Here is a 12,058-nt window from a genome sequence, read left to right as displayed (position 1 = left end):
CCGGGTCACGTGGCCAGCGTGACATCGCTGCTCTGGCGAGCCAGAGCTGCACACGGAAACGCCGTTTACCTTCCCGCTAGAAAGCGGTCCCTATTTATCTACTTGCACCCGGGGGTGCTTTCGAACTGCTAGGTTGGCAGGCGCTGGGACCGAGCAGCGGGAGCGCACCCCGCCGCGGGGATTCGAACCGCCGACCTTTCGATCAGCAAGCCCTAGGCGCTGAGGCTTTAACCCACAGCGCCACCCGCGTCCCTGACAGCAGCCATAGCTAGTAGCTATTGATCAACTTTACCTTAAATCAGGGGTAGGCAAACTAAGGCCCGAGGGCTGGATCCAGCCCAATCGCCTTCTAAATCCAGCCCATGGAGGATTCGGGAATCACTGTGTTTTTACATGAGTAGAATGTGTCCTTTTATTTAAAATGCATCCCTGGGTTAGTTGTGGGGCACAGGAATTCGTTCATTTTCCCCCTTCAAAATAAAGTCTGGCCCCCCACAAGGTCTGAGGGACAGTGGACCAGCCCCCTGCTGAAAAAGTTTGCTGACCCCTGCCTTACATCAATAAACCATTCCCCTTTTACAGTCATCCTATCCAGCGGCTATCATTAACTGCTTTTGGCCAACTTTGAAGTCATGGAATCTGCATCTAGTCAAAGTCTTAAGATGGCATGCAGCAGGTCTGCCTTCAACCTTAGGCAAAGCATTGAGTGGATTACTCAAGTAGTAGTAGTAGTAGTAGTCTAGTAGTAAAACTTGTACACCGCCTTTCATCCAAAGTTCTCAGTACAGTTCACCCCATAAAAATACAAAATAGAAACACAAAATACCGTATTTTTCGCCCTATAGGACACACTTTTTCCCCTCCAAAAATGAAGGGGAAATGTGTGTGCGTCCTATGGGGCGAATACAGGCTTCAGGAAGCTCTATGCAACCCTCCAGAGCCCGGCGCCAAGCCGCGCTGGGCTCCGGAGGGTTGCGCAGAGCTGCCTGCATTCCGAAGCCTTGGGCGTGCTGAAGAGCGCGCCCGGGCTTCGCACAGCTGTCCGCAAGCCTGGGGAGACCGGCGCGGCTCCCTAGGCTTGCGGATAGCAGGCTGTTCCGGGGGCTGGGGTTGGGGGAAGCTCGGGCTTCCCCCCTGTGCCTGGGGGGGGAAAATACTTTTTTTTTTCTTTATTTCCCCCCCCCCCCAAAAAAACCTAGGTGCGTCCTATGGGGCGAAAAATATGGTACCTAATAAAAACAAGAACAGAACAAACATGTAACATTCTCCCTCCTACAAACACATTTACATGGGCACTGGATGTCAATCAGCCAAAGGCCTATTTGAAGAAACAATCTTGTCTGGCACCTAAAGATGTAAACTGAAGGCACCAGGTGAGCCTCCCTGGGAGAGCTCTCCACAATCGAGGAGCCACTGCAGAAAAGGCCCGTTCTCATTTTGCCACTCTCTCTGGACCTCTTGTGGAGGAGACACATGAAGAAGGGCCTCAGCCAAGTTGGCTTGTATGGGGAGTGGTGGTCTATGAGGTATTGTGATCCTGAGCTGTTTAAGGCTTTATAGGTCAAAACCAGCCCTTTGAATTGGGCCTGGAAACTAATTTGCAACCTGTGCAGTTGGGCTGGGATTAATGTAATATGCTCAAACCGTCTTACCCCAGTGAGCATCCTGGTTGCCGAATTCTGCACCAGCTGAAGTTTCCAAACAGTCTCCAGAGGCAGCCCACCAGGGCCGGATTTAGGTTTGATGAGGCCCTAAGCTCCTGAAGGTAATGGGACCCTTTATAAGTTCAGCTGTCCTTTGTCAAAAACCAATTTTCACTGTTTTTTGAGTTGAATATATGCTATATGGTAATTTATGAACCTAATAGGTATCTAAAGCCATTTGCACATAACAAAATATGTATTTTATCAAAGTAATTGTTGAACTGAAAGACAATTAAGAAGTATCCAGGTTTTTTTCCTTTGAATTTTTTGGGGGCCCAAGAGAGTGGGGCCCTAAGCTATAGCATGTTTAGCTTATATGTAAATCCAGCACTGAGCCCCACATAGAACACATTGCAGTCATCTAACCTAGAGGTTACCAGAGCATAAGCAACACAAAATAGGCTACCCCTGTCCAGATAGGGGCACAGCTGGGCCACCAGTCAATGCTGATGAAAGACACTCCATGCCACTAAGACAAAAGCCTTCTCTGTCAACCTTCTCCACACCATTTATAGTAGTTTTATTATCCGATTTATTCTAAGAAAAGTATAAACCACTCAACATTTTTTAAAATGCTGATGTACAAAAGAGAACAATGGCAAATAAAATAACCTAAAATCAATATAAAATGCAGTCTTTCCCCTATATCTAAAATAGCCAGCCCATGTTTCTAGCACGTGTTGAAACTTCTGTCACGCCCAACTTACCTTTCCCCCCACTAAACTAAGTCCCAAATGCTTCAACCTTAACTCATACTAAAGATGTTCCAACTCATTTCAGTTGTCCTTCTCAGCACTGACAATATCTTTTTTGTGGTGAGCAACCAGAATTGTACACAGTATTCTAAGTGTGGCTACACTACAGATTTCTATATGGGCATTACAATACAAGCTGTTTTATTTTCAACTTCTTTCACAATAATCCGCAGCATGAAATTTGCCTTTTTCCATGGCTGCTGCATGCTGGGTTACGGTTTTCAGTAAGCTCATGACCCCAAGATGCCTTTCCTGGCTCAACGCTGCCAATTCATACCCAACCAGTGTATATGTGAAGTTTGGAAATTTTTTTGCCCCAATGTGCATTTCTTCACACTTACTGACACTGATCCTCCTTTGCCAGTTTTCATCCGATTTGGGGAGATCATTTTGGAGCTCTCTGCAGAGTGCTTGTGACATAATTTGGTGTCATCCTGGCTCACTGCTTGCCCATCATCATACCAGATCATTTACAAACAAGTCAAAAGCATAGCTCCCCGCACAGATACATGGAGGATCCTACTTCTTACTCCCATCTATTGTGAAAACTCACAATCTACCACTATTTTCCACTTACTGTTACTTAACCAGTTACTAGGTTTAAAAGATGACCCCTTTCTACCTTTCAATTCAAAACTTCCAGGGGAGTTTTCAGTAATAATGCTTTCCACCAATTTAATCATATTCAATGTTAAGCTGACCTGCAATTTTCTGGATCCTTTAAAAATGTTATAACAACTATTTTTAAAATTCTCTGACAGGGAATCCACTTTTTGTTAGAAGACCATCAATTTTAAACTCTAGTTCTTTCTGAATTCTCTGCTGAATGCCATCTAGTGAGCTGTTAACTTTTAGTTTGTTGATAAGCCCCAAAACCTCATCTCATCACCTCTGTTTGACTCAGTTCTTCAGCATTCCTGCCTTACATATTCCTCAGTGAAGAGATTCACAAATAATTCATTCAGCATTTCTGCAATCACCCTATTCATTTTTAACATATCTTACACCTCTTTGTCTAATACTCTAACCTCCTCCCTGGCTGATTTCCTGCTTCTGATGTGCACCCAAAACCAGGAAGGACCAAAATTACATTCATCTAACTTACATTAACAGAGCAACACAATTAATGGAAGTACCTCCTACTTGTTACACACAATTAAACCTATGGAACGTTACAAAAAAAAAAACAAGCTTAAAAATGCAAGCTGACTAAAAATATAAATATAAATCTTCATAAATGCAAGTCAACCAACAGTTACTAAGCTAGGAGAGAACTGCAGGGGATGGGTTCTTGCTATAATTGCTCTGTCACCCATGCTTTTCCCACAAGGCATCTGACAGTCACTGATGTTTTTCACCTGTATACACTTCTCCCTCCCCATGGAGGGAGATTCAGACTGCCTTTACTGATTATCTGGTTATGGATTTTTCTGATTGTTTTACTTTACTGCTTGATTCTAATTCTCACACAGTTATTGTATTGTATTGTTGTGGGTTAAATACCAACATCTGCTTCAGGAGTCTTGCGGAATATTTTCAGAAAATAAAAATTATAATGCCAACCCAAGATGTGGTGATAATCCAAGAGCAAGTACTTTGAGCTGTCCTATATTTGTTACCTAAAAATTTAAATTAATTGTAAACTGGGAAGCAGTTTCATAACATAGTTGCTTCAATCTACCACAACAGTAGATGCACAGCTATGATGCTTACAAACATTTTAAAAACATGGAAAAATCAACTGCTGTTTTGGAAACTGTAGACGGCATGTACAAACTACAAGAGAAAAAGCTAGCCATGCACAGGGCATTTAATTTTAATAGGGAAACTGCATACGAAAATGCTTTCCTACGTTCATTTTCCATGATTTCATCAAGTACATGCATTGCTAAAAAGCATTCCGTAGCAGCATGCTGAAGATGCACCTTTAGAAGTGAACTTCTAAAAAGTCTTGCTTGAGTCAGAAAGGCATTCAGCCATTGGTGTCTGACGACTGTGGGGTGGGGTGGACTATTTTACAGATTCAGATTGAGTAAAAAATTCAGATTAGTAAAAAAAAATAAAAATTACAGAAGCAGCTTTCATTCTCCAGATCACAGAGGCATAAAACTGCTGCTGCAGTGTCATCCCCAACCACAAAACACACACTCGCTCAATTCCCATCTCTCTCACACACACACAGACTCCAGAAAATGTTCATTGATCATGCAGCACTTTATAATGCGCAGTAGGCCTTTATCTCCTGCACTGCCTCCTCCCAGCTCAGCATTATTGTAACTGAGAATTCTATTAGTCGGCATGCTATAGACATATTAAAGGGGGGGGACCCTGCCTGACCACCCGGCCAAGCTGTCATATTTAAGTAATAACTTGCAAGTCTTCAGTCACTGCACAGTGCATAGGCCATCACCTACTTAGTAAAGACACCGCTAAACAGCACTTCACCTTTAAAACGGCAGTCAAGATGTGGCCGTGTATTTTAATTGGTAATTAATTTTCAGTTGCAGTTGAATCGATGTCAAGACTAACGTTAAAAACAATTCTGCTCCCTCTAAACTGAAATACAATATATGTTTTCTTCCAAATAATTAAGTATGTCGGACTCAGAATCTAACATGATTATCTGCCGATTTGCAGCCCCACCTTCTAACGAGTTAATCTAAAGGTCACAAGCAGGCAGGCGTAATGTGAAATCCCGGACTCCTCTTTCTCCCTCCCTCCCTCCCCCCCTCTCCCCCCACTGCATATTCCACATCCACAATTTATAAACGCTGAATGTTCCATTCTCGACTGATCTAGCTTCACTGCAAGTTAATCTTAGCACATCACACACGTAACAAGGACTCTGTGACTTGCCTTAAAGCACAGCGTCGCCCGAGAGGGACTTTTTAAAATTATCGGCTTTCAAATGCAGCCTGCAATATGCAAAAAAAGCAAGCCCTACCTCAAGGATGTCTTCTAAAACATACGCTTCCATTTCAGCCGCTGTCTCCACCATGTTTTATCAAACTGCCATGATTCTTACTGCACTATGATTAGATCACTGCCAGTAGGAACACTCCTCTGTGTCAGCAAGGGAACAGGAAATGGAATGTTCTATTATACCCCTCAAGCAGCTTGACTGCTGGCAAACCAGGGATCTACCAACAGAGCAGGGGGGACTCACTGGATATCTTTTTTTAAAGACACAGCTGCTCTTTTCTGGAAGCACACAAAGCAAACACAAGTAGATTTATCTTATTTTGCAATATCCTTTTCTGGACGTGCGTTTGAATTGGAAATAGAAAGCCAACTCTTCTTCTTTTTTTAAAAAAAAACCAAACCATCCTGGATTGCCATTTTTTAAAACTTAATTGCAATTCACCTGCACCCATGCTGTTCTGCTTAGCTCCGTCAGATATACCACAGAATGCCAGACACTGAACGAATCTGTGCTTAATAAATATCTGTGACAAATTTCCAATACTCTGCTCATCCATTACAGCAAACGATAGAAAATGCCTGAGTCTTCTAAAACATGAACATTCACGTGTTTACATGGGATAGTTCCCTTCCTAAGATTATTTCATACCTAACACAAGCTGACCTACAGAATAATACAAACACCGCCTCTCTGCAACAAACCTAACTAATCTCAGAGCTTTATGTACTCTGCAGTGGAAAAGTTTAAAATTCTGTGCCCAGGCAATGCATTATTCTACAGTACGAAAAAGCAAGACTCAGTTGCATCATCTAGTAACAAGGGCTTATGAAGACAAAGTATATGCACTTCGCTAAGTGACTAAAAAAGCAAATATATTTCCTGAGAGATCTATTTAAGAGGCATCTGGTCAATCTACTGCCATTGCAGAATGCACATGAGATATTAGTACCACAGGTATCTATATATGGCATACAGGTGAAAACTAGCTTCTTCTTTTCCTTACAATATTTCACTATTGTTTTATTGGGAAAGTTTGTTCATTGAGGTATTTCTGCTTGATGCCATGAAGTACAACATAATTTCTGAATCAGGAAAAATCCGTTTTCAGAAGTTCTGAAAAGAGGGGGGAAGACACAAGATAAGAGTGATTATTTATACAATGTCAGTCCCGGTAGTGGTGAAGGACCCTTGATTTCCAACTCAGACTTGGCATAAATACGTACTTTACTTCATTGCCAGTAAGGTAAAGGGACCCCTGACCATTAGGTCCAGTCGTGGCCGACTCTGGGGTTGCGGCGCTCATCTCGCTTTATTGGCCGAGGGAGTCGGCGTACAGCTTCCGGGTCATGTGGCCAGCATGACTAAGCCGCTTCTGGCGAACCAGAGCAGTGCACGGAAACGCCATTTACCTTCCTGCCGGAGCGGTACCTATTTATCTACTTGCACTTTGACGTGCTTTCAAACTGCTAGGTTGGCAGGAGCAGGGACCGAACAACGGGAGCTCACCCCGTTGCGGGGATTCGAACCGCCAACCTTCTGATCGGCAAGTCCTAGGCTCTGTGGTTTAACCCAGAGTGCCACCTGCATCCCTTCATTGCCAGTACCATGCAAGAATATCCCAAAGTGAGCCTTCTCCATGTTGTCCTAATAGCTAACACCACTTAAAGGTCAAGAGGCTGTCCCTGAAAAGAGGAACGAAACAGTCCAAAGGCTGACCTCCAGAATGCCAAAACAAGTGTCAAACAAGGCTACGTTCTGGAGGCTGTATGAAAAGTTCCTTCCTGCTGCCTAACCTTAGATCTACAGCCTCTAGCATTGCAACAGTTACAACACATTGACTTAGGAACACAGCCCTGCATTCTGAAAGCTATGAGGCAACTCTTCCTTCTAGACCTAGATTGCAATCCAATGCATATTTATTTGGGTTATCCCAGGCTTAAAATCTGAAGCAGACAGAACCTGGCCATTTCCAGTCTCAGGTGTACCCATTCAGAAGGAAAGAGCAGAAAAGAAACTTGGAAAAGGATAGACTACTGAGAGGCAGGGGCCAGAGAGAAGAAGAGTTGAGATGAGCAACTGTAATCCGTAGCCTTATATACAAGTCTCCATTAACAGCATTCTACAGTGTTAGGAAACAGAATAACCAAATTCATAAGGATTTCCATACTGTCTGAATGGCCATTTTCTGGATTTGAAGTAGGGTTGAATGCCTAGAAATACATTTAATTAACTTCTGCAACCCTTATCTTCTGGAAGCAATTTAAAGGGCACATATTTGTCAAGAATAATAATTGCATCAATGAGAGTTTAAAGCGTGGTTTGCTGCCAACACTTGCTAATTAGGATTGACATGATAGTTGCAACATCATTTTAAATACTCTTCTGTCCAATATTTACATGTATTGGAGGACGTGATCAATTTTTGTGGGAAAAGAAGGGGAAAATATTTGCTGCTATGAAAGAGATGCAGTTCTAATAAACATTTCACTGGATTTCACAGAGAATTATTGGGTTGTAGCCAATATTAGTCCCTCTCAGAGTAGACCTATTGAAATTAACGATTTACTTGGGTCCATCACTTCTAATGGGCCTGCTCTGAATAAAAGTCGAATATAATCCATCATTTCTATTTATAGGACATTTTGACCACTCAGTCCCTAAAGTAGGGAGGAGACTATGAGATATTGCATTGAGGAACAACACCGTGAGATAGGTACCTCATGTCAAGTCAAAGCATGAACCCTTCCCTCCCCAGATTCTGTCCATGGTCACTAACAAGTGATGTCTCAAATTTCCAGAGATAGGGTCCTAATTTATACCAGGTCTGAACAATTATCCATGTTTTGCCTTACGGTCAAGCCCTAGCCGGCAGGACCAGGTACAAAGTCTCAGGTACAAAGCCTTCTCCATCACACTTCCCAAAGCAGAAATGCTGAGGATTATGAAAAACCTGGACCTTAGATGTTCATGGCACATGTTCTATTTGTGAGTTGCTTGCAACTTGTTTTTACATGCCAACTTATCAGTAGCCTAATGCAGCCTTGCCATATGAAACTTGCCTGCACCCCTGGGGCAAGCAGCAATTGCATCAGGTGAACACCAAGTGGCAAACAACACAGCTCTTCTCCTCTTGGCCTTGAAAAGAAATAAACCGGGAACAATGAATAACTGGACGGTGATCTATATACCACCTTGTATTTAATACAGGGCAGCACTAAGGCTGATGCGTATGCAAATTGAGACAGGAAAAAGTTCAAGAGAAGCGCCCCCCTAGTCACTTTCACCATGGCAAGTGATCTCTTGAAGTGAGTGTGATGAGGAGTCACAGCCTTCTACTTTCGCTCAGGGCTAGGGAGGGAAAGTGCAACACCCCTGCAGTACTGAATCTAGGAGCACAGATCAGTTACATTCAGTGTAATATAAGGACCCATTCAGTGCCAATATAAGGTCCAGGCATTTCCTCCAGCTCTGTAGACAAAGCTTGGGACTGCTCACTTTGACATCAAGCACAGAGCACTGGAGAACTCAGATAGCCTACCTGCTTAACACAAAAATAAACTCTAACCTCTCTCTTTGGCTCTATGGAAAGAATCTGGGGGTAGCTGACTGGATGCTAGACAGCCAGTGTTCCAACTTCCCCTGACTCCACACCGCAACAACTTACTCAGGCTTAGACCTGAAGTAAAGGGATCATCCACACAGTTGAACAAACACGAAGATGGTCCACATTTCTTCCTTCTCCAGCTTCATACTTGTAGTGTGGGGAGGCAGTGTCCCTGACACTGTTCACGGGTGCAGTGTGAAGCCAAAGGGAAGGGGAAAGGAAGGTTCTGGCATCCACCAGTTTTGGCTGGACAACTAAGACCAGCCAAAATTTGTGGAGCCCTGTGTGACTATTTTAACTTGCCACTGCAATCATGCTTGTGCATACACCTCAGTGTCCTTCTGCTTTAATGTTGACTAGCCCTTTTAAGGCAGCTGAAGGACAGAGAGATCTTCCCCTGTGTTCTGTCTCCTACTCTCTCTCTCTCTCTGTATATATATATAAATATATGGACAATCAGCACAGGACTCTATCTGCTTTGTCACTTCCCAAGGATTGTGGGAAGTACCAGCAATGGACAGGAGAGCCTAGAGAAATAGCTCAGCAGTAGGACAACTGATTTGCAAGTTGAATATTACAGGTTCAATCCCAAACATCTCCAGGTATGGCTAGGAGACCCTAATCTGAAACTCTGGAAAGCTGCTATATACAACCAATGGTTCAATTGTATGACTCAGCATAAGGAAGATTCCTATGTTCCTCATTAAGTGCAAGACTGATATATTAAACAAGTTCACATGGTGTGAAACAGTCAAGAAAGGATTTTCTGACTTCACAAATAACAGCAAAACCATGGTTTAGTCATCAGGACCATGGCTCAGGCTTACATATTCTTTATTCCCTCCCTCACCTCTTGGTTTGAAAAAAACATAGTTGGTCTCTAACACTGAACTAGAAAGCATAAAGCTATGGCTTCCAGTTCTGCATTGCAGGCCAACTGTGATTTGTGAAAACAAATGTAAATGGCAAACTGTAATTTACCTAACCTGTAAGGGAAAGGAGAGCATCTGAAGAGTGCAGATCTGAGGCACAGCCCTGAAACCATGGTTTTGCTATTTTAGGTGTACATTCTGCAGAGAAACCTGGGTTTACTGCTACTTATTGCATAAAATGGCCCTAAGAAGACGAGACCAAGTAGCACATATAAACCCAGCAAATCTTATACAAATTTATGCAAAAAGGATGCAACAGACACCATACCAGACTGGAATAGGCAGAACAAGGTAGGGTGATGTAACCAGTGGGCCTCAGGCACCACCTTGCAAGACCAAACAAGCCAGCTGTTACAAGGCTGCATGGACATAAAGACACAGGGAGTCATTAAGTAATGAGCCCTACCTTCCCTTGCTACATTCTCACTGTACATCTAAGAGTGCAGAAGAGTGGAAAGCTCTCGTGCTAGAAGCAGCTCACATAGCACAGAACAAAGCAAGAGGAGAAGAAAAAAGGAGAAGGGACTGCCTGGCTTTTCCATCTCAGAACGAAATATTCTTATGTCTGTTCCTTGTGCAACTGAAGCATATACAGGACAAACAGGAAGACTTTAGTGACTCTAGAGCCCAACCATAGGGGGCTGCTAAAAGACCAGGACGTCATTTTGTTCTGTTACTTCCGGGTTACTGCGGAGCATAACTTGAAAGCGCTCAACCTGAAGCATATTCAACCCGAGGTATGACTGTACTGTGTGCAAAAGAAAATGGTAACTAAATTAAAGCCAGTGTGGATGCCAAAACCAGCAACTACACACATCTCTCTACCCGTACCCAACCCTGCATCAATTATGTTTAAAGCAAAATGCATCATGGGACTTCATCCCTTAAGAATTCTGGATCAGGCAAATGGCCCAGTCCAGCGTTCTGTTCTCACAATGGCCATCCTGGTGGGAAACCTGCAAGCAGGACGTGAGTACCAGGGCCTTCTCCCCTCCTGCAGTTTCCAGCTCCTCATCCAAGATGTCAGCTAACTTAGTCTTAGAAATTGCTTGGCAATGAAAGTTGGTCCTCACCGCATTCTTCTCACTACAGCTACTATTACACTACCCTAGTCATGCAGCTGTGCCATTGCCCCCACCCCTTGGCAGCACTATGGTGGCTACACATTATCTCCTCAGATATTTTAAGGATCAGGGTGCTCTTTCCTCTTTCCCTTTCCATATAAATCTCCACTAAAAGGAAGACCACATTGGTTTATAAACTACAGGAGGAATTCAATAGGTACTAACTGCCTAGAATGGCAAGGAAACCTTCACTGCAGGACAAGGAAAGGCTTCCATCTTAGGACAGGGAGTTGAACTGAATGGACTAAGGCATTCACCCCAAATCTTAATGCGTAATTTTAAATAAAAAATAAAATAAAATGGGAGAACAGCATGGCAAAGGATTGGCAGAAACATGTCACTTCTGATGTCAGCTTCCCTCCACTATTTTAGTTAAATGCTTTATTTACATGTTTGTTTTGAGAATAAAACCTGAAGTTGTAACCATTCCGGGAGAGAAAGCAATTTTATCCATGGTTTCAGTGTTTCTGTGAAAGACCAACAAAGCCGGGTGAACCATTATTTTTTCCTCAAGACTTAAGTGTCATTTTTTCCTTTTACTTTACAGTGGAGTCTCCGGATACAAACTTAATTCAGCCCGGGAGTCCGTACTTACCCCGAAAAGTCCAGAGGTGCCACTTCTGTGCACACGCAATAGAACGCTTCTGCGCATGCATGAAGAGCACTTCTGCACATGCGCGTGGGGCGAACCCGGAAGTATACACTTCTGGGTTTGCCACATTCGCAACTCAAAATTATATTACCCAAAGGTAACGTAATCCAAGGGACCACTGTATTTTTGTCAAGCTTGAGCATCATATGGGGTTCAACAGCACTTGTGAAATTATTAGTGCTGACCCGTACAAAAGGCATAGGCAAACTCGCTCCTCCAGATGTTTGGGGACTACAACTCCCATCATCCCTAGCTAACAGGACCAGTGGTCAGGAATGATGGGAGTTGTAGTCTCAAAACATCTGGAGGGCCGAGTTTGCCTATGCCTGTGGTACAAGGTCAGCATGGAACCAAACTAAGAATCG

General features: G+C 43.3%; 1 protein-coding gene across 5 annotated transcripts in view; it reads right to left on the bottom strand.

The window, feature by feature from the left end:
- ANKRD17 (ankyrin repeat domain 17) overlaps positions 1–12,058 on the bottom strand; it is a 104,446-nt gene that overhangs the window by 76,621 nt on the left and 15,767 nt on the right. Inside the window, exon 1 of one of the 5 annotated variants that reach the window (XM_081883740.1) lies at positions 5,403–5,545. The exons of the other annotated variants lie outside the window; for them this stretch is intronic. Coding sequence (XP_081739866.1) covers positions 5,403–5,456 — 54 coding nt within the window. The 5' untranslated portion in view covers positions 5,457–5,545. Of the gene's footprint in view, positions 1–5,402; positions 5,546–12,058 lie in introns of those variants that run through there. 5 annotated transcript variants of the gene reach the window in all.

The sequence above is a fragment of the Podarcis melisellensis genome, assembly GCF_964234715.1.
Source record: "Podarcis melisellensis genome assembly, chromosome: 13".
Taxonomy (NCBI): domain Eukaryota; kingdom Metazoa; phylum Chordata; class Lepidosauria; order Squamata; family Lacertidae; genus Podarcis; species Podarcis melisellensis.
This window is presented reverse-complemented; position numbering and strand designations above follow the sequence as displayed.